Source organism: Pimephales promelas, chromosome 14, assembly GCF_988280905.1.
Source record: "Pimephales promelas chromosome 14, fPimPro1.hap1.1, whole genome shotgun sequence".
NCBI lineage: Eukaryota > Metazoa > Chordata > Actinopteri > Cypriniformes > Leuciscidae > Pimephales > Pimephales promelas.
This window is the reverse complement of record NC_142782.1, coordinates 16,087,634-16,111,288: the sequence shown is the minus strand read 5'-3', so window position 1 is coordinate 16,111,288 and position 23,655 is coordinate 16,087,634. Positions and strand designations below refer to the sequence as shown.

The 23,655-nt window shown below is 36.2% G+C and overlaps 1 protein-coding gene across 2 annotated transcripts; it reads right to left on the bottom strand.

Moving 5' to 3' along the window:
* Positions 1-1,130: 1,130 nt before the first annotated feature.
* On the bottom strand, positions 1,131-22,258 carry rassf2a (Ras association domain family member 2a). 2 transcript variants are annotated; one of them, XM_039681708.2, is made up of 10 exons: positions 22,003-22,258; positions 11,245-11,328; positions 10,415-10,490; positions 9,924-10,075; positions 6,669-6,784; positions 6,452-6,594; positions 6,203-6,356; positions 4,226-4,347; positions 4,029-4,126; positions 1,131-2,151 (listed from the first exon to the last, which is right to left on the bottom strand). In XM_039681708.2, the coding sequence occupies exons 2-10, from the start codon at positions 11,295-11,297 to the stop codon at positions 2,082-2,084; spliced, it is 984 nt and encodes a 327-aa protein (XP_039537642.2). In that variant the 5' UTR covers positions 11,298-11,328; positions 22,003-22,258; the 3' UTR covers positions 1,131-2,081. The 2 variants fall into 2 exon arrangements, with proteins under 2 accessions (XP_039537642.2, XP_039537648.2); XM_039681714.2 differs by lacking the exon at positions 22,003-22,258 and adding an exon at positions 15,887-15,994.
* Positions 22,259-23,655: the final 1,397 nt, after the last annotated feature.

Here is a 23,655-nt window from a genome sequence, read left to right as displayed (position 1 = left end):
GTGACCTAAAGTGGTGGGGGGGCCCTGCAGTAACTCAGAGCCCCGAGGCCCAGTGAGCTCTTAATACGGCCCCTGTCGTTTTTTTTGTTTATTTTTTTTTTTGTGCGAAAAAATAAGTTTCTCCAATCTTCTTGAAACTCTGGATTCCAATAGAGGACCATGGGACTTACACCTGTTTGCAAAAATTTTGCCTCTAGACCCTTCCAGAGCTGAGATATTGAGATATTTATAATGCCATAAATGCTATGTGGGATCTCAATCTCATTTCTGGAAGGGTCTAGAGCCTCCATTTTTGCACTCAGGCCTAAGTCCCATGGCCATCTATCAGAATCCAGAGTTTCAAGAAGATCAGAGAAACTCAAAATTTCGGACCCCCCCCCAAAAAAACGACAGTGGTACCCCTGTCGTTTTTGTTTTTGTGCGAAAAAATAAGTTTCTCCAATCTTCTTGAAACTCTGGATTCTAATAGAGGGTCATTGGACTTAGACATGAGTGCAAAAATGGAGGCTCTACACCCTTCCAGAGCTGAGATTTTGAGATATTTATAATGGCATAAATGCTATGTGGGATCTCAATATCTCAGCTCTGGAAGGGTCTAGAGCCTCCATTTTTGCACTCAGGTCTAAGTCCCATGGCCCTCTATCAGAATCCAGAGTTTCAAGAAGATCAGAGAAGCTCAAAATTTCGACCGCCCCCAAAAACAGTGGTACCCCTGTCGTTGTTTTTTTTTTTTTTTTTTTTGCGAAAAAATAAGTTTCTCCAATCTTCTTGAAACTCTGGATTCTGATAGAGGGCCATGGGACTTAGACCTGAGTGCAAAAATGGAGGCTCTAGACCCTTTCAGAGCTGAGATATTGAGATCCCACGTAGCATTTATGCCATTATAAAAATAGTGGGTTCGTGGACGGTGGAATTATGGGATGGCGCTTGGTGCTACGGACTCAGGGGCCCCAGCTGAGTGCAGTAAAATAGTTTTATCATGAAAGAAACTTTAATTAAAATGTCCAAAAAATACGCTACCCAAATCCCCATTTCAAATAAAGAAATCGGATTTGATTCATTCTGAGTGACGAATATTAGTGATGTAAACAAATACACATGCACACATTTACTCCAGTAACAGATGCATATTAGTTGTGGAGTTTTTTTTAATTTTCTGATGATAACATTTAATTCAAATATAATTATCACCATATTCTTAGTTTTACAATCAGTATTATAATACAGACAAACACATGCCAGATGAAAGGTCAGAAGTGGACAACCCATAGGGAAGAAGACAAATAAAAATATGAACCTCTTTCTTAACAGCTACAGCCAGGCTGTCCTCCTCAGAAACCCAAGTCACCATGATTTTGCCAAAACATGTTCCCAGATCAACAAATTTTGTTGAGCCCGCAACAATATTCCTGTCAGTCATAAACTTATCAGCGGGAAACGATAGTCGAATCACAGATGTTGATCCAGGAACATGTTGTACTTGGTAAATCATATTGACCTCAGGTACCCAAACATGCATACTACTAACTCACTCACTCAAACATCATTCAGATGTCCAGACACTACATTACCGTGTGCTTCTTCACTCACAGTCATCCTTTAAATTCACAGTCTTTTACTTCAGTATGGGATACACATCTTACCATCCCGGTCCAGAAAGATTTGAATCACCGTCTACAGTTCTGTGATCAGCATAAAGCACACTTCAGACAGGTTGGCTCAGACCGCATTGTATTCTCAATACATCCATGCAAAGTGATCAGTCAGTCATGACCCTTTATAATCGGTTTAACCAAACAAATAATACAAAACTTGTAAGCATTTCTCTTTGTTACTTTGTGCTTGTCATTGTAATATAAATTCCCTGGTTTAGTGGAATGTGCTTCTATATTATTGTACCTGGATTCACTACAGCACCAAGTAATGCAAAGAAAAAAAAATATACAAAGAATTGTTATATTACAAGATGTACCATCCATCTTCACCGGTCAGCAAATATCAATGCATATTTAGTGGTTTGGATTAACAATCATTGAGGGAGGACGGGTCTGGAAGTCCGTAGTTTGACAGCTCTGAGAGAGTCACATACAGGTGGAAGCCTCTGGTAAACACTGGAGCTGTTTCTCAATGATACACCGCAGATACTTATATCTATTCACAAACAGAGAGAGACAAAGTTATTTAACCCTCTGATGCATGGGTTATTAAATCACAAAGAAATTCACTAAATTATATTTTACAATAAACAATAAGGTCTCATTTGTTAACAACATTACATAATGTATTAACTAAAAAGAACTGACAATGAGCAATACATTTGTTACAGTATTTATTAATGTTAGTTAATTAAAAAAAAAACACTGTTTATTCATGCTAGTTCACAGTGCACGTTAAAGTTAACAAATACAACTTTTGATTTTAATAATGTATAGTAAGTGTTCACATTAATATTAACTAGATTAATAAATGCTGTAGAAGTATTGTTCATGTTAACTAAGGTAGTTAACTAATCGAACATTATTGTAAAGTGTTACCACACAAATCTAATAAAAAAACAATATACACCACATTCAGAAATTTGGCATTGGTAAGAAAATTTTCATATTTATCAATTGAATACTATTGAATACTGTCAATTGAATATGCCTGCGTGCGAGTAACCTGTGTATGTGTGTGTGCGAGTGTGTGTGTGTGCGTGACTTGTGAACTTTCTTGGAGCAGATCAAATAAAAAGGAGTTTATATATCTGACTGATTGTATTCATTGTCGCCTAATGCTCACCAAGGCTACATGTATTTGATCAAAAATACAGTAAAAACAATGGATGTTTGTTTCCGCCACAGAATAAAAAAAAGAAAAAAATGTAACCAGCTATTTATTTATAACTCACAATTGAAAGTTTCTATCTCACAATTCCGAGGAAAAAAGAAATGCGAGATATACTTTAACTCACAATTCTGAATTCGCAATTTTTTCTTGCAATTGTGAATTTATATCTCACAATATTTGTGGGGGGAAAAAATCGGAATTGTGAGATGTAAACTCACAATTACAGGGAAAAAAAAATCCAGAATTAGGTGTTAAAAATCCAGAATTTCTTTTTTTTTTTTTTGTGGCGAACACAAGCTTCAATAAAAAAAAATCTGCAATATTGGTAAATATTATTACAATTCAATTATTTTTTTTCTAATTGAATATACAGTAAAAATGTAATTTATTCCTGTAATTACAAATCTGAATTTTCAGCATCATTACTCCAGTCTTCAGAGTCACATGATCCTACAGAAATCATTCTAATTTGCTGATTGGCTGCTCAATAAACATTCCTTATTATTATTAGTGTTTAAAATGTTGTGCTGCTTCAAATTATTGTAAAAACCATGATAAATAACATATTTTTCCAGGATTCATTGATAAATTGAAAGTTCAAAAGAAAATTATTTGAAATAGAAATATTTTTGTGACATTACAAATGTCTTTACTGCGATTGTATTAATTACTTCCAAGAAATAAATAATAAATACATAAATAAAAATCATACTGGCCTCCAAACTTTTGAACGGTAGTGTATCAGGCTATATTAAATGACAATAAAATACTCTTTTTGTGATGAATTTAAGGAAATTACATTACATTACATTACAAGTCCATTGCAAACTAAAATAATAGTTAATATTATGCGATCACGAGAAATTAATTCATTATATTACAGTATATTTCTGGATGGCTATTAAAAGCATGAAACTGATTGTCCTTGTCTGCAGCCTTTGACGTCACAGGCAGCTCAGGATAGTCGCTAGTTGAAGGGCCTGTGATCAGCCGATTAGCATTGTCATGACTCGTGACATCATTTTCTGTGGCTCTAAGGGCAGCAGTCACATCGCATTCAGCCTCAAAAAACAACTGGAGACACCATGATACGATCTCAGAAGTAACAGCATTGTGTTATTGTAGCTAACCGCAGGTGCCTCAAGCATGTGCTCTGAAACATTAAATCATGCTTTAACTGATTCAAAGGTAAATCGTACCTGCTTCTCAGCTTCTGCACCTCCCTGTCCTCCTCTTCCTTCAGTTTGGTAATGAAGCTCTGCAGGACAGGCATCTCAAATTTGATGTACTGCGCCACCTAGAGCAGAGGAGAGCAACGCAGTCAGGTGTGTGGATTTATTTGTATTTCAGTATCAGTAACCTCATTATCAACCCTCCGTCTCACACACACACTCACTTCATAGGGAATCTCCTCTCCCAGATCCTGCTCCATGAGAAAGATCTTGCAGACGTGTTCGCATGGTCCCTGAAGTATTCTCACTACTAATGGGTAGTCTGTACGCTTCAACTGGACACGCTCTGAAACATAGAACACATATGTACAACTAGATTTATATATTTTCTGAAGATTTTATAGGGTATCATGGGTCTATAGACACAACTTGAGGAAAATTATCTTTTTAATACACCCACAGTGCATGATTGCAGAAAAAAAATAAAAAAAACTTTTTATTGAGTCAGCCGACTATTTATTATCATGTCAGTTATTGTGCCTTTAGCACCAACAATACTTTAACATATTCTTCATTTATTAAAAAAAAAACCTGTTGATGACAGGTAAAAAAAAACATTTACAGCATGTGAGAGTAGCTTAAACTGAAAAATCATTTTTTTTTTTTAAATACATTCTGTAATGTTATCGATTTTCATTTGGTACATAAATCAACATTTGTCAACATTATATGAATTAGAATCAATTTTGCGTTGCTGCCTGATTGTGTCAAGGATCAGTTTTCAAATTTCTACGTATAGAGTGAAATATAGTGTGCTTTTTAGCCCAGTTGTACCCTAATGTTTTTGGTATGTAATTGGTGCTTGTTCTTGCCAAAACTATTCACAATGGTGTTGTTATATGGTTGCTTAGGCGTTTTGGTTACTGGCCAAAAGTAAAATATTTTTGTTGTTGTTGTTTGGCTGTTGACATTATTATTTTTTTTTAAATGTGTCCAAAATTAGATTCTAGTCTAAAACAAGTTACGATCTTGAACTGACCCACATGCGCAAAACAACAATAACAATGTCGGCACACATAGGTGTGTTGAAATGAATTGTTTTAATTGAATATGTTTTCAATAAGACACTGGAAAGAATTTCTGTTAGTAAACAGTTTTGAATTGTGCAAAATGTAGAATCGGCAATTTACAGCGTGTGTCTGCGTGCAAGTAACCTGTGTGTGAGCGTGTGTGTGCGTGACTTGTAACTTAAGTACACTACTTGACAGTTTAATGTGAATGTTTACTAGTTCCAAATGCTCCTGTTGTCTGCTGTGTTCAGACTTTAATTTTGTTTAACTACATTCAGGAAGTGAACTTTCTTGGAGTGGTTCAAATAAAAAGGGAGTTTATATATCTGACTGATTGTACTCATTGACGAAATTGTAGCTATGTGGAGTAATATATTGCAACACATCGTGATGAATCATGATATCGAATTGAATTATTAACATGATATTTGCAATCGAATTGAAGTGTGAGACCAGTGAAAATTCACATCCCTAGCGCCACCAAGGAATTATATGGAAGCAAACTGCATGATGTGCCGCAGAAGCCAGCAGATTTGTGTTCTGCTGACTGCAGATTGTCTGTTGATATATCGAAATCGTCTTCCATTGCAGTTTCCTGTATATCTAAATGTTTAGATCTTCACTGTGAAAGATAACACTTCTAAAATTTCTGTGTAAACAATGAGTGACGTACACACGCATGAGAGATCACTTCCGGGGTTTTCCGGCACGCTTGCCCTCAGATCAGTTGGACGTGACTGTGATTTCTAGAGGTAAAAACGATATAAATACTGTTTGTTTTCTCACACAAACCGCTCGTTTCGTATCTTAGGCCATCAATGTGTACTTACATTTACGAGTCATTAAATCATGTTTAATTTTTGACTGCTCTGTGCATGCTCTTTGAGGTGGACCCCATAGACCTCCATTATATGACTGATAGACAACAACGGTTTGACCTAAAAATATCAAAATTGAAAATACTGTGGAAACAAAGACACCTACATCTTGGATGCCCTTGAGGTAAGCTAAAACATATCAAAAATTCATTTCAAAGTGAACTATCCCTTTAAGTTGTGTTGTTCTCTGTCCACTAGATGGCGATTCAGTGTTGCACAGTCAAGTGTAAAATAAAAGAAGACAGCGGCTGACCTCCGCTGGTATGAACGAGGTAGAGGGCGAAATCATCTGGGCTGTTCTCAATCTTAAACTTGTTCAGTAACACCCGCAGCACCTGTGGTGTGGTCATGCAGCTGTTGATCCGTACGTTAGTAACAGAACCATATGCAGGAGTGAACACGGCCGTCTGAACGAGAGAGAGAAAGAGGAACAAGAGATTGCATGACTGATCAACATGTACTCAAACAATCAAACACACACAAAGTTCTTTTCTCAAGTTACCTTGTGGTTGTAGAAGTGACCGTTGATGGAAAATCTGTGCCTTCTGATTCGCCGCTGGTCACTAGGAGACCGTCTTCTGCCCCGTCTCAGTACACCGGCATCGCTTTTGGTTCTAAGAAGCTGAGCGGAGATGTCACACCCCTCTGCCAAGAAAACACAAGATGAGGCGGGAAAACCAGTCAGGTTTATTCAAAGCAATGGTTAAAGCAAGTTTTACCCTCTTCTTCTTCTTCTTCTTCATGGTGTTGTGTTGTGCCGTTGCTTGATTGGTCCTCTGGGGGAGTCACTTCCACCTGAGGGGGGCATTGAGGAGTCTGTGTCTGACCCTCCTGACTAGACAAGTAAAGACAAAACAATTATTCCACTACACAATAGTCACGATTCCCAGCACAACACAATGTTCTTACTATGTTTGGGCAAAGTGAACTTTGGCTGCGTCTGAAATCGCATACTCTCTTGATCTTGAGCAGGTTTTTATTTTGAATAAGTATTTTTTCTTTGTATTATTGATATATGTTATCAATATTATCACTGTGAAGCTGTTTTGATACAATCTCCATTGTAAAAAGCACTATATAATAAAGGTGACTTAACTTGGCGACCGCTAAAAAAGTAAACACTATAGTATACTATATAGAATGTGTGTAGTATGAATATTATCTTGACATACTTCATTTGTCCTGTTGACATTGTCACATGACCTACCAGCGTCAGTTTGCTTCACTGCCATTCACAAATCCTCTCCCTGGCCTCATGGGATAGTAAAGTGTCCATCATATGCACTTCATAATCTCACCAGTAGGTCATCCGGCTACTTTTTGCCTACTCTTTTATTATGAGTACTGTTAATTCAGACATACTTCTTTTGTCATGTACTGTTTTTCATCTACTATACAGTATAGGGAAGTATGTGATTTCAGATGCAGCCATTTTCTTCAATTTTCCACCAAAATTGTACCACAGACATCACATCACCGGTCAAAAAGTTTGTTTTTGAAAGAAGTCTCTTATATTTGTCACAGTCAGGTTGCAACAATGAGAAGAAAAAGGGTCTAAACACAGCAATTAAGGTTTGATTTACATTTCCCCTTAGAAACGGAAATAGAACAACCAAACTAAACACAACATCAACTGACAAAGAACTGAAGGAAACACAGGGCTTAAATAGAACAAACAAACCAATCAGATAAACGAATGACGGGTGTAAGACATTATCACTGAACAACTATGGAAACAAACTGAAACCTATCCCTGCGTCCCAACGTCCATACCATACATGTTTTCAATAGGAGCGCCGCGTCAACGATGTGCTGAGCGTTTTTTTTTTTTGATTTTTTTTCACGTTGAAGCACCGAGCGCCCAGCGTTTTTTACTGGTCGCCGAGAGTTGAAAAATGTTCAACTTTGAATAAAACGCAGCGCTCATCACGGTCACTTCTTACCCACCCGTCCAATCACAGTGGAGGAGGGGCAGGACTAAACCACACTGACCAACTGTCACAACATTCTTTCTACACAACGACATCAACCAACAGATCTAACCGAACAAAATGGATGAAAAATTAATTTTTAGTATGAAACAAATTATCTGCTAAATCAGTTACAAGTAAATTATGCTGCGGATATTCTGTATCATAGCAACGTTACGTCTCAACAGAAAAAAATGCTGCGCTGCCAAAACGCTCTCCAGCGCTCAAAGCACGGCGTCTTCAGCAGAGTTCAGCTCCATAAAAACGCTTTGGTGGACACACGGCGTAAAGGCTAATATTGCCCACAACCCATTGCGCTTTGGAGGAGGAACTACAAACATGAGTAAAATGTGTAAAAAAAAAAAAAAAAAAAAAAAGACAAGCCATGGCGGATATGCGCAACCGACAGTGAGAGACTGTTTTGCAAAGATGGCTCCTGTCTGTATACACAAAGTGGACTGTCTTAATAAAATATCTTCTTATTAAATAGTCTGTACACTTACAATGTTTTCAATGCTTCGTTTTGCATGTAGGGACTAGCGATTTCTTTTACTTATTATATGCCCCCATATACTAGCATTATAATCTAAACAGTTTTTAAAGATAAAACTCTTTACATTCGATTATCATGAAAACAAATCTCAGAGAACGGTTGTCTAGGTACCAATGAGTTATTAGACCAAAGGTTCATTTTGCGCCAGAGTTCACCTTTAACAGGGACAACATGATTGACAGGCCATTTTACGACAGAGAGCAACCGTTAAAGACGCAATCGTATGACGTGATAGTTTGCCTCAAAGCTTGTGTGCTCATACTGGAAACTGCTTGTTAAGATAACATAATTATCAAGACGTTACTGGCACAAACTGATGCCTTCAGTCTTTCATTCTGTTTATCCACCTCAGTGCTGGAAACAATATTTGAGTTGGAGCTCTCAGATATAAATAGTTATTTTGAACTCCTTATTTGGCATTGAGGCAAAAATAGATCAAAACCATAAAACATTAGAAATGTGTGCATTATTTATATTACACAAGTCTCTGAGCTGAAAGAATGCCAAAAGCACAGTCATTACAAGGATAGAGTTGCTATGGCAACAAACAAAGCAGGCTTTCAGCGTATGAGCTGTCAAAGTTACTTGAGTTTAAAGAACTGGGCTTCGTTTCTATGATGATGAAGACGTTGATTTGCTATGGTTCAGAAGTTACAAGAACTGATTAATCAATATATATAACCAAATTGATGTTTAATGATGGAAAAATTCAGCAGTGGAAAGAAAAAAATCTTAGTATTTATCAATCTTGAGCAGCAAATCATATTAGAATGATTTGTGAAGGATCATGTGACACTGAAGACTGGAGTTATGATGCTTAAATTCCAGCTTTCAGATCATAGGAACAAATTACATTTTTTTCCTTCAAATGGTCTTTGTTTCCTGTTTACACTTCTGGGCTTCGGGGTCTATCCAACCCCAACAATTGATTGAGTAATTGTACAAAAAATATAGATTTTTAATCATACAAATAATATATCTTTTTTTTTGTTTACTTCTCATCTATTCATTAATGCTGTGTTTTTGGAGATATAAAGAACTTTGGAGTTATGAAGTACACTGGGATGAAGGGAACCTTTTTTTATTAACTAAAAGTTGATTGGGGTCATATATACCCCATGACCTGATTGAGGGCTATACATATTTATTGTACTTTCATTAAATAAAAGCAGCCTTGGTCAACATTGGTCATCAAAAACCTTTTTTCAAAAAATCTCCAACCTCAAACTTTTGAAAGTCTATGTCTAGTATTTAACCATTTGATTAGTCTTATTTTACAGTAAAAAACATCCCAAAATGAGATATATTACTTGAGGAATAAGATGAACCTTCTTGATAAGAAGAATTACAGATTTTGGTAGTGCACTATTCTTTCTCTCTTGACTGATGTTTACTAGTTCCTCAATAAAGCATGTATAGGAAGTCAATGAGCTAATGTAAAAATATCTGACCTCTGGTTGTCTAGGTTACACCCTGAGTGCCAGGAGGTAGATGAGGGAGGTGGTCTGATTCGCTCATGGTCATCCTGCATCTGAAGCCTGATTGGTCGACGCAAACCCCATGAGATATTGAGAAGTCCTTCTATGATCAGCTCCTCCTCTTCCTGCCGGCAGAATGCAAAACAACATACATATACACTCGTACTTGAGTTTCTTATGCATAAAGGGCCTGAGTATTAGGTTTAAGTGACCCACAAGCCACCTTTTGACTTTTAGAATAAATGAGGCTTATAAATGATAAATACAGCATGTCAGTTATTTGGCACCTGGGCAAGCTGCATTTACAGACACAAAAGAAGCCTCAGTCACACCCACACAGGGGCAAACATCCCCTCCAGACACAGACGCGCATTACTCCCCTGACAATAGTGAATAATTGAGAAAGCACAGAAGGGGTCAAACGCTTCCCCACCTGCCACACAATGAGTGTAAAACTCTCTTACCTCTCTGTGTCGAAGCTGCAGGTTCTTCCCTTCATAGTAGAGATTGTAGGTCTTTAAATACGAGAGAATGTTGCTCCTGAGAAAGAACAATGTCTTGCTTAATAATCTATTTAATCTTTAAAATGTTAAACATCTTGTGTCAGGGGGTGTGTCTTAAAAGTTCATTGGGTGCAACCATGTGATAACCTTTTCAAGTAATTTTTGAGTGAATTGACAACTGAATAAAAAAATGAATCTAGCAAATATTTTATTAAAAAATACCCAAAGTTGTAGTTATTTCTAAATTTACTGTTTGATACAGTATGTATATAGTTAATCGATGTGCATTTATTTCTCAATTTATAAAGTGATTTTTTTCTTTTGGATATACACACACACACACACACACACACACACACACACACACATATATATATATATATATATATATTGTGTAAGCAAAAACTTTGTTGGATGCGATTAATTGCAATTAATCGCTTTGTATGTGTATATACATATATGTGTGTGATTATTGTATATATATATATATATATATATATATACACAGCATATATATAAACATAAATGTCATATATTAATATATGTAGTTGCAGTATCTAATCTGGTTACTATTCGCATTCCTTTCTACTAGATTAAAGTAAAACTAGTTAGATTAATTAATTAAATCAATGTTCATGTCCATGTATTCTGTTGGGTTTATTAAAAATATTGACATTTACTGTACATAATTCATGTATTCTGTAATAGTGAATTATTACAGAAGCGTAACAGGACAAAAAAACAACCATTAGTTCAGATGTTATCAAGAGTTTCATCAGATTTATACTCACTTGCTGATGATTTTGTTTTCTCCAACCCGTACCCCGTCATTCCTGTCATCCATTTTATCCCAGCCACGACTGCATGGAAGCACTCTAGAGAGACCAAGAGGGAGGAGAATGGAGAAAGAGAATCTTTCTGTTTCTTGTTTTAACATCAAAGAATTAACTCTTCAATATCTAGGTCAGAGGAAAAAAAAAGAGAGTAAGAGAACGAGAAACCCTTAAAACAAAACAAATAATGTATGCATAACTCACACTCCTCACTAACTCATGTATTTTTGATATCTCTAGACAAGAGACTCATGCTCTGTTCAATATCCCACAAAACCACGTGAAGCCGACATCTGCAAGTCACAGCTGAAAGTAAACTATTCATGAGGATGTGACCAGAATAGACATGCCGGAGCACAAACTGGAATAAATAAGAGTATTGAAACAGTTCATCAACACATTTAAAGACCCCGTGAATTGAAAGCTAAAGTTTTGTGTTCTTTAGTCCACATGTGTTAGCTTTGAGGTCACCTATAGTAAAATAAACAACCAACCAACCAACCAAACAAACAAACATATACTGACACACTGACTCTGAAAAACCACGTGGAACCATATGTCCCTCCACACACGTTTGAGAACTTTCTAGTAACTTGATGGAAGAGTGGAGTAACATCTCACAGTAAATTGCTGGAAAATCTTGCACAGTCCATGAAGATGAGATGTATTATAGAACATAAATCAGCTGTCCAGGGACTCATTATTACATTTTTGTTTGTCATATGTGAAATTTGTTCAGTTTATGTATCAGTTGTTGAACATTATGTTCATACAAATCTTTCCACAGTAAGAAATAAACAAACAAACTAACAAACAGTTGAATGTTTATTTAATTGCTACTTTTGTCAAAGTTTGGGGTCAGTAAGATTTTAGTAAGAAATTAATACTTATTATTATTATTCATCAAGGACACATTCAATTGATCAGCAATTGATCAATATTACAATATATATATATATATATATATATATATATATATATATAAAATAAATGCTGTTCCTTTTGGAACAAAGAAAACCAATTCCACATAAATATTAAGCGGTACTGTTTTCAACATTGATAATAATCAGAAATGTTTCTTGAGCACCAAATCAGCAGAATGATTTCTGAAATGATGCAGAATGATGCTGAAAATTTAGCTTTAACACCACAGGAATAAATTACATTTACAAATATATTCAAATAGAAATCAATTATTTTAAACTATAATTTTAAACTTTATATACTCATATCTGGCATTTAAATTTGATGCGTTTCGTCTTAAAAAAAATACTAATGACTCATGCTGCACTACACAGATTGTTGTCCAATTAAATTATCTCTAGATTAAGAGTGTCTCGCCCCGCAATTTGATCAGACTTAAAACATTTAAACTGGTAAAAGATGCTCAGTCATAATGATGATCTATATATATATATATATATATATATGCTATAGGATAATATATATATATATATATATATATATATATATATAAAAATAGGAATGCCATTGACTGAAATACAATCAGTGCTATAGGATAATACGGTATTGTCCCTTGTGGTTAATTACAGATGAAACCAGAGGCTAAAATGAAACAAAATATAAAAAAAAGCCTACAAGCAAAATAGCCAAGAGTGCAATAACCGAAATAAAATATTTTTTAAAAGAAAACATCTTCTTAGAAAATATTTCCTTATATTTTTTATTTATTTTTCAGAAAATATCTATAAAAGTTCCTCAACAGTTCACATGCAGAAATGCTTTATATATTTCCAATGCGAAATTTGAAAGATGACAGAGTACACACATATATATATATATATATATATATATATATATATATATGAAGAGTTCAGATGCAAAAGCCTCTAAGTGCCATTTGAAATTTTCTTCTAGAATGATCATTTTTATCAAGCTTGTATATTTAAGTTCAGTAATTTCACTTAAATGGCAATGATAATTACCTAGTAATTGTTATTTAAGTGAAATTACTGAACTTGAATATACAAGTTTGATAAAAATCATCATAAAAGAAGAAAATTTCAAATGGCATTTAGAGGCTTTTGCATCTGAACTCTTCATATATACAGTATATATATATATATATATATATATATATATATATATATATATATATAAACTACTTATACCTTTTCTATAAGGCTCAATGGCTGACACATAAACTCATGTTTGGAGGTTCCCCTGGCACAATACAAACTGCTTTCATCAAGGCTTCCTTCCTCACCAGCTGGAAAGGCTTTACTGACGCTTCCGGAGACGGGGACAGGTGCAGGACAACAGGGGTACTGTTACCCTGCTGATACAACGACTCAACATCTCTGAGTGACTACAACTCTGAACCAATCCTACATGCTGCCGCTTTATTGTATCTCATTCAGTATACAACTGTCATTCCAACAAAGCTGAAATGAATAACATCAAACCATATCTAACTTTAATGGAACGATACATTTTCACTCTGAACCTAACTTTAAAGGAACTAAAAGGGAGGAAATTGCATCTGCATTGTACATGGTTTCTAGGGGTGCACGATTCAGAAAATGTCACGATTCGATTCGATACCGATTTTTTGTCTCGAGATTCGATTCAAAATCGATTTTCGATTCAAAAACGATTCTAGATTCAAAAAACGATTCGCAGGTCTACATAAATGTAGTTTACTTTTTCCTATGTGATTGATTGCAGTAGACATAATTTAAAAGAAAAGTTTGATATTACTTTATATGTCTTCATACAAAAATAAAAACTTTTGCAACTAAAAAGTGCTAAGTGCCAAGCTTTGGCCAGCTTTTAAATACATTTAATTCAAGTTTAAAATAAAACTGGTAACACTTTACAATAAGGTTCATTATTTAACATTAGTTAATGTATTTACTAACATGCACTAACCATGAGCAATACATTTGTTACTGCATTTGTTCATCTTTGTTAATGTTAGTTCATGAAAATACAGCTGTTCATTGTTTGTTCATGTTAGTTAGGGTGCATTAACTAATGTTAACAAGATTTTAATCAAGTATTAGTAAATGTTGAAAATAACATTAACAAAGATTAACAAATGCTGTATATGTGCTATTCATTATTAGTTCATATTAACTAATGTAGTTAACTAATGTTAACTAACGAACCTTATTGTAAAGTGTTACCATAAAACTTAAATAAAAAGCTTTTACATTTAGCTTTAAAGTGCTATAGTCAGATCAAACAAACAATTATGCTAAATGTGTTTTAAGGAGTAGGCCTACTTCAGCTAGGTTGACTGTTGAAATGTGAACTCGACTGGGCACATTGAACTTCCTAAAAATATATACTAATTTCATAGAACCCTTGCGAAAATGTTTTAATTAGATTTAAAAAAAGCCACCGCTACTGGTAACATCTATGGTTAGATTGATTTGTTTACATCCAGTGAAGTCGTTCATAGGCGCGTAATTTGCGGGTATCTCCAGTTAACTAGCAGAGCATTCATTTAGTTCGCTATTAAATAAGAGACCTTTTCATTGTTTTTAAAATCAAGCTGAGCGCTCGTGTCCGCTGCGATCAGTGTCATGGATACAGTGTTCTCTGTGGCTCACGCAGTCTTCTCTCGGACGCGCGCTTCAATCTATCGCCGTTGTGGAGACTCCGGTGAAATCACAAAATAAAATGCACACAAACGTGATGAACATATTCGGTTTTGATGAGAGAGAGAAAAAACTAGCTATACGAGTGCGGTTTAGAACCCGTCACCTCTGACACGCTTGGCAAAAGATCTACAGAACTCAAACAGATCTGCGGATCGATGCATTTATTTACGGGTTGAGCAGAGTGGCTGCACAGTTTGACCAGCGGGCGGCAAGAACTTGCAATGACTATTTATCAGACCGGCCCTCGCAGCCTCGAAACCATAGAAACACTACCGGACCACCGGTAAAAGTCCCGACTTACCCGATTGCCACTCCGCCCCTGCACGCCATTAAAAAATATAGCCTATGAATCGATTTTTGGAATTCTATGAATCGATTCTGAATCGGTAAAGATTGAATCGCGATTCAAATGTGAATCGATTTTTTTGCACACCCCTAATGGTTTCATAACATTGTAGGGGCGAATCAGTGTTACGGGAATAGTCCACCCAAAAAATCAATCAATAAATAAATCTGTAATTATTTACTCACCCTCATGTCATTTAAAGCCTGAATGACTTTCATTGTTCTGTGGTAGATAAAATAATATATTTTGAAGAATGTTGATAATCAAACCATTTCACTTCCAATTGACTTCCATAATATGGACAGGAAATAAAACGGAAGTCAATGGGATCCAAAAACGTTTGATTACAAAAGTATCTTGTTTTATATTCCATAAGAAAAAAAGACAGTCATACACAGGTTTGGATTGGAACGAAATGAGGGTGAGTAGCCTAAATAATGACAGAATTTTCACATTTATTCATCTTCATCTGAAATACAACAAAACAGCACATTTCAAATGCCACAAGACATTGATTGAAATCCTGACATTTATCAACAGACTGAAAAATACTTTCCATTATCTGTCTCACTATTTCATGGCATGTCTTAAACTAGACATAAAGACTTAACTGAGCGCACATTACCTTATCTCTGATGTAAAAGGCTCTTTTGCAGTCTTTAAATGCTAAGGGAGTGCTGAACCCATGTGACACTCTCCTAAACTCTTCCTCTCAGATTTGCACAGCGGAAACTGACACAAGGTTTCAGACTTCCTCAATTGTGGTTTCGCTGGCTGCCTCCTCCTCCCTTTATCTCCTTGTGTCTGTTTCTCTCTCTTTCTCTCGCTGTCAATGTTTCACCATCAAGCATATACCAACAAAAGATACATGGAAAACCTATCCACTTTATGAGCACTTAGAATCACTTTAGGAGAACTACTTAGTGTGCACACACAGACGTGAGCACGTAACTCAAGGGTCTGGTACACACACAAATACACACACACAAGGCACATTTGACCTAGAGAGACCCCAAATGGAACCGTTAAAAGCCTCATACAAAACTCCTGCTCCATTCTTCATTCACAAGATTATTATCCCACGTGCAAAGTTGCAAACGGGTCTCTCTTTTGCACGGGCATGTTTTCTTATCAACACCACCATCTCCTGACCTGGCGTTAAGGATGTGTGGCAGTTAGGGTGTGTGTGTGTGGCCCCTCCCACGTCTTTCATACACACCACTCGCTGCGCTCAATCAGGAGATGATGAAATATTCAATACCAATCGACCCAGAGCAGCTTATTCTGACATGAATATTTCATATCCCAAATAAAGTCCTGTCAGAACTACAGATGATTATTATAAGAGCTATTAGTTTCTGAAACACGTCCAAAAGTCATTGCCAACAGATAACGGGCATCAGATGATAGAAGGGTCTGTATTTAGGGATGCATGATATATCAGTGCCCTCTTGACCGATACAAGCTCATTTCCCTCCCATCTAACACTTTAAAACACTAATGTTAAATGTTACTGTAAACGGTAACACTTTACAATAAGGTTCATTCGTTAACATTAACATGAACTAAGAATGAACAATGCTTCTACAGCATTTATTCATCTTTGTTAAAGGAATAGTTGACTTTGAAATTCATTTTTGATATGTTTTAGGGCATCCAAGATGTAGGTGTCTTTGTTTGCAGTATTTTCAATTTTGACGTTTTTCAGTCAAACCGTTGTTGTCTATCAGTCATACACTCGAGGCTAAAGGGGTCCACCAAAGAGCATGCACAGAGAAGTCAAAATTAAACATGATTTAATGATTCGTAAATGCAAGTACACATTGATGGCCTAAGACACGAAACGAGCGGTTTTTGTGAGAAAACGAACAGTATTTATATCGTTTTTACCTTGTTTAATCCAAATGATCTGAATCAGTTGTGCAATGTCCAACTGAACCGAACTGAATCAGTTCAATGTTACGCCGGAAGTGATCGCTTGCATGTGACATCACTCAATATTTACACAAAGATTTCGGAAGTTTTACCTTTTACTAAACATATTTAGATATACCGAAATCGTCTTCCATTGCGGTTTCCCGTATATCTAAATATGTTTAGTGAAAGGTAAAACTTCCGAAATCTCTGTATAAACAAAGAGTGACGTAGGCGCGCAAGCGATCACTTCCAGTGCATGCGCAGACCGAAGTGCCCGGCTATGATTACAAGAGGTAAAAACTATATAAATACTGTTCGTTTTCTCACACAAACCGCTCGTTTCGTGTCTTAGGCCATCAGTGTGTACATATCAAAAATTAATTTCAAAGTGAACTACCCCTTTAATGTCAAGATTTACTAATAGGCTACATTATTGAAATCAAACATTGTAATTTGTTAACATTAGTTAATGCACTGTGAACTTACACAAACAAACAATGAACAGCTGGATATTTATTAACTATCATAAACAAAGATTAATAAATATTGTAACAAATGTATTGCTCATTGTTCATTTTAGTTGAACTAATGTTAACTAATGAACCTTATTGTAAAGTTTTACTATTAGTTACCATTAGTAACATTAGTAAATCTCAAAATGAATATATATTTTTTTATACTGTATGAATATCAGAATATTTATAGGCTACTACTTTGGGATCAATGAGATTTTTTCTTCTAAAGAAATTAATACATTTATTCTGCAATTAAATGGTTCGAAAGTGACAGTAAAGACATGTATAATGTTACAAAATATTTCTATTTCCAATAAATGCTGTTCTTTCTATTTATCAAAGAATCCTGAAAAAAAAAGAATCCTGAAACACACAAAATGTAAGCAGCACAACTGTTTTTAACATTGATAATAATCAGAAATGTGTCTTGAGCAGCAAATCAGTATATTAAAATGATTTCTGAAGAATCATGTGACACTGAAGACTGGAGTAATGATGCTGAACTTTCAGCTTTGACATCACAGGAATATATACAGAAATAAATCATGTTTAAAATATATTTAACACTTTTTTTAAATCAAATAAATTCAGTGTTGGTGAACTTAAAACATGCAGAACAAGGAAAAGGGAAAGCCAAGAGAGAATAGAAACATTTCACAATCTTATCTGAACTGTTACTTTTTTCTTTTCCAGTCAACTACTTTTAATCATTTTTGTTTTACCCAAGACCAAATGTTGGTTCGAAAAATACACCACATTAAAAACATTTAGATAAAGAAAATGCAAAATGACCCTGCTTCAGTCTCTGCAATGCAATAAGCCACGCTTTTCACAGGAACTACTCCAGCACCACGCTTCGAGAGCCATGTACTTTTCCACGCTTACACAACTATGCCTTGAGCATTAAATGTGTCAGGGGAATCTATGAAAATTGAAAGTAAAAGAGCATGAGAACTATTTTTACAGTCTTTAGACTCATGTGACTATCCAATCTGCCAGTTCTCCTAAAGATCAACTCAGCATCTACAAAAAGTATCTAATTATGAATAATTACATGTTTTTCCAAACACAGACTGTCTGGAGTGGACTGGGCGGGCACATGTGTGGAAGTGCTGAGAAGATTGTGGAAGTGGGACTGACTGGATAGAAGTTGTGGTTCGTGCCGCTTCAGCATCCAAATGGCTAGTTTTTGCTTAAGTTACTATATTTATGATAAATTATTATTTTATGCCTGTTCATGCTATTGTTTGCAATGGCCTTAATCCAACCACGGACACCGTTCCATCCCTCTTTTTCCTTCCCAGTGGTTTGAAAGTTATTCCACCCTTGTTGTCCAATTCCAAAGCAACCACTCACTAACCTCTTCCTTTAAGATCCAGGCCAAGATCTCTGCTTGATGTTTTCTGGCCTAGATCCCCCTCCACACACACACACACACACCATTCCCTCACCTCCCCCAACCAGCTTCTCCTGACAAACACTATAGCTCGGCGGCTATTGTTTAAATTGCCACGGCAACCTGTAAAACACTAGCAAAGCTACAACGAGCTTCGTCCAACAATGCTGAAAGTCACACGTGTGCTTCTTCTTCCTTCCCTTCATTTATATGTTCAGCAGCTTGCACTGCCACAGTTGTCGGCATGTTTACAGATGGCTGCTGCTTTGTGTTTCTGAAACACTCAAGTTTTATGAAATATGACACAGAAGACAAAACACAGCTATTCTTTGCCTGGAAAATCTTCCTGGATTGCCAACTTGCATCTGAGACACTGAGGGTAGTGAGTAACTTATTTGGAACACTGAAAAAAAGTCCACATTTATCAAAAGAAATGTTTTTTAGATGCAGTTGGTCAGTTTAGAAAAACTATTCTCATTTTTCTCCCATGGTTTTGGACTGGAAAGATACTGAAACTCAAACGTGTCTCAGTCACACAGCCATCTGAAGGTGTGAGGATCTCTGTTAAAGGGATAGATCACCCAAAAAAAGAAAATAATGCTAACCTACTGTGTATGCAGTTTTGAACCAGTATCACTTTTTTTTTTGTCAGTGAACACAAAATATGTTTTTTAGAATATCCAAACACGTTTTCATGTGGCTTTCGAGAAGAATTGAGTGATGTGTACAGTATGAACTAAGTTACTTAAAAGTGTTCTTGAAGTTTTCCCGGTCCTCAAATCTGATTGGTCGAGCAGCATTCCAGGAGTGCTGATATTCACGGTGATTGTTATTTATTTTTTCCTACGCCATGACTCCCCTTTGCACGAATTATGGGAGTAACGTTAATTTTTCGTTAACCGGAAAACAATCAGTGAAAGGTTTGCTTTATGAGCGCAATAAGCATTCTTAAAAAACTGAGTACAATAAAGCCTAGTTCACACTGCATGATTCACACTGGTTCACACACCAGTTTGCAAATCGTTGAGCTTGCCGACAGGTCAGGGTGCTGTCGCATGCAAATCGCGGAGGATTGGCGGGCAATGAACGCTCTCCAATCTGTTAGTATGAAAGAGCCAACAACGCATCAAAGACGCTCGCAGACACGTCGCCGAGCCCAGAAAAATATCTAGCATGCTACATATCCAGAGCTGTCGCACAACTGAACCTCACGTGATGTCATGAGCTACAGCCAATCAGAGCAAGGCATGGGTTGAGGTCACCAGGTAAATCTTATTTATTTTATTTATTTTTTTGCATTTTTTTCCTCAGAGCAATTCATCGCGCAAACAGTTTGCAGCACTAGTTTCTGTCTGATGTCCATATTAGCGAGCTGTGTTCTTCGTCTTCTTCGCTGATTGGCGCGCGTGCTGTTTCACGTCATTTCCAGGTTCGTTTTATCGTGAGATTTTTCGTGACAAAACGTGGTTTGTAGACAAGATAGAATCGTTGGGTGACAGAGTTGTTGTCAACTTGTGTAGTGCGTTACCTCCTGTTGCGGATCAATCACATTGTGTCGTGTGGTGTCAACAACTTGAACACTCCTGATTTCACAGAGAGCGAGTCATGTAGTGTGAACCGTACAGTTCAGCCCAACGTTTTAAAATCATGTAACGGTAGTGTGAACTAGGCTTAAGATGACATTATTCTACTCACAATTCAACCATCGAACATTTAAAAGTGCATACATAAAAAGTGGGAAAAACATGATCAGGAGGAAAATAATACAGCGACTGAAAATAGCTCTTTCCATAAATATTCATGTTATATGTGCATTAAAATACAGTTATATTATTTGTCTGAAGTCTGCAAATAGAAAATTAAGGAAATATTACAGCTCAATCAGTCAAACTGATGGATACTGATCATTCGTGACTCAACCTTATGATTTGGAATGATTTATTCAGTCTTTTTGAGTCAAACTTCTCCAAACCGGAAGTGCCTCCCACAATCTAAATCGCAGGTGTATCGTTAGGAAAAAGGTGAATACTTCCACTTGCCTGTGACTTTGTAGACTCACAATGCTTGATGCTTTGGCCTGCTTTAGAACTATTTTCATAGGCGACAATTGAACTAGGCTAAGTGGCCAATTTCATTTTCTCAAAATCATAAGCACAGTCAAATCAGCTGTGATTAACTGAGGCGAAATCAGAAGTTAGGCCTATGTTCTCTATTTAAATTTTTAAATGTAATTCAGTCCTACTCATGTGATGACAAGTTTGAATTTCCAGCAGCCATTACTCTAGTCTTCAGAAATCATTATGCTGATTTTCAATAAACATTTCAGTTGATGCAGCTATTTAATCACACTCTAAATGTCTTTGTCACTTTTGGTTAATTTAATATGATCCTTGCTGAATACAAATAGAAGTTTTTTTTAGGGTATACTTTCATTTTACAGAAAAAAACAAGCACGAACTTCTCTATTTGTGCTCCATGGAAGAAAGAAAGTCATCAAAAAGTAGATATCGTGACAGACACGTAATTGTTTTGGTGAACAATTCAAGATAAACCAGACTGGTTATGTAAACTGGTCAGATATAATGCCAGACGAGTCATAGTTACTTTCATTGCTATCACAGATATCTCTCAGGAAGATAAACGACCCTAAATGTTAAACACTGTGGCGCATTCTCTTGACAAGAGTCTACAGATGCTTTTGTAATCTGAAGCCTGCATACTACATTACATTTCCAGTAAGACATTCTCAATGCATTTCAATGCACAACTGATCATACACATTTCGATACAAAGTTGCAAACACATGGCAGTAGCAGATAACACAGTCATTCAATGGTACACAAGCGTCCAAGTCTGAGTACGTTACGCCGTGAGTAACAAACATCTACGAAAAACGTGAACACAAGCACCCACCACTCTCTTGTAGATCTCTGCTGCCCAGATGTCACGATGCTCGTCGCTCAGGGGTGTAAATCTTATCAATGTTCTACTGTCTCCAGACAACACTCAATCTGCACGAATCCACCATCCGAGACCATATGAAACGACACAGGGCTTTACTTTAGTCCAACTCGGACCGAGCTTCTGGGCGAACAATCGCAGTTTGAGGGGGGCGTCCGTCTGAGGAAAAGGAGGAGGAGGAGGAATGCCCCCCATCTGCTGTTCTAGACCTCAGTTAGCGCACCAGCCAATCAGCGCGCGCTCCGACGCCCCTTTGTTCACGCGCTGCTCCTTTGGAGAACATATGCGTTCTGTGGGGAATCCCCAAAACAATAGCCCACTAAAGAGGAAAAGAAGGAACATAACATAAGCTTAATTTTTACCCGTAGTAACATGTGTGACTAAATACGCAAAAGGCTCGAATAACCCCCAAAAGAGCCTGCATTAAAGACTTGTAGCTAACTATTAATAACTTTTTATTAGTTAAAGAATACTGGGAAATGTATCACGTGTCCACAATGAAACAAAAACTATTTCACTGCTAATAATGAGAACCATTATTAACAACAGAGTACCAAATAAACATATTAGAATGATATCCGAAGGATAATCATGTGACACTTGAGAGATGCACAAATAAAAATAAAATAAAGCATTGCCATCACAGGAATTAATTACATTTTAAAACAGGCTACATTAAAACAAAAGTTATTTTTGATTGTAATAATTCTTTTTTATGCCAGCAGTTTGTTTCACTTGTTTATTCAAGGAGTAGCCTACACATTTTCTCATCCAGCAGTGGCAAATTTGGAAACAAATGGGTTAACGATGCTGGCAGTGAGGATTAGATTTAGATCATCATCATGGGTCATAATCAGGTCAGAAAATGAGCTGGGAATGGTATCGTTTTAATCTCTTGTCATCTGCTACCCTCTGATCACCCCATCTGTTCAGAGCACTGTTAACGGGTTAATAAAGCCTAAAAAGCTCCAAAGTGTTTCAGGGGCTCAGGATTAAAAAAAAGATTTAAAACTAATAGTGTGACGTAAAAAGGACAAATTATTTTGCTCATATCTAAATATTGTGTTTTTATTGTTTTCTCTGTCCAGACATATTCACCAGTAGAAACTTTTTTTAGGCCTGTAATATATTACATTAAGATGAATGGTGATGCCTATATTCATAATGTACTTCACTGTCAGAAAAAAAAGGTACGAAAGCTGTCACTGTACCCTCATGGTACACTTTTGTACCTAAAGGGTGCATATGCACCCTTTTGGTACAAAAGTGTACCTTTTTGAAAAGGTACCGCCCCAGTGACAGCTTTCGTACCTTTTTTTCTGACAGTTTTTTTCAAACAAATGTAATTTTACTCATTTTATTAATGGTATTCCATCACAGTTGTGCAGTTTTTGTTTTTATACATAAAAAAACATTATTTTATGTAAAATAAACTTAAAAAAGACCCACATTTCTAACTTTAATGGGGTTAACAAGGATAATTTGACAATATTTAGTGTAATATTTTTGGCCATATTTTAGAAAATGCATTTTAAAAGTAAAAAATGATCACTTTAATCAGTAGATGGCTGCAGAGCTCCACTATTTGCTATTTGACTAACTGAA

Excerpts from the sequence above, each read along its gene's own strand:
- rassf2a (XM_039681708.2), bottom strand. The coding sequence starts at position 11,297 with ATGGATGACAGGAATGACGGGGTACGGGTTGGAGAAAACAAAATCATC. Across the intron at positions 10,491-11,244 it reads GAAAACAAAATCATCAGCAA|GAGCAACATTCTCTCGTATT; the intron begins GTGAGTATAAAT and ends GTTCTTTCTCAG. Across the intron at positions 6,595-6,668 it reads AGAAGAAGAAGAAGAAGAGG|AGGGGTGTGACATCTCCGCT; the intron begins GTAAAACTTGCT and ends TTTTCTTGGCAG.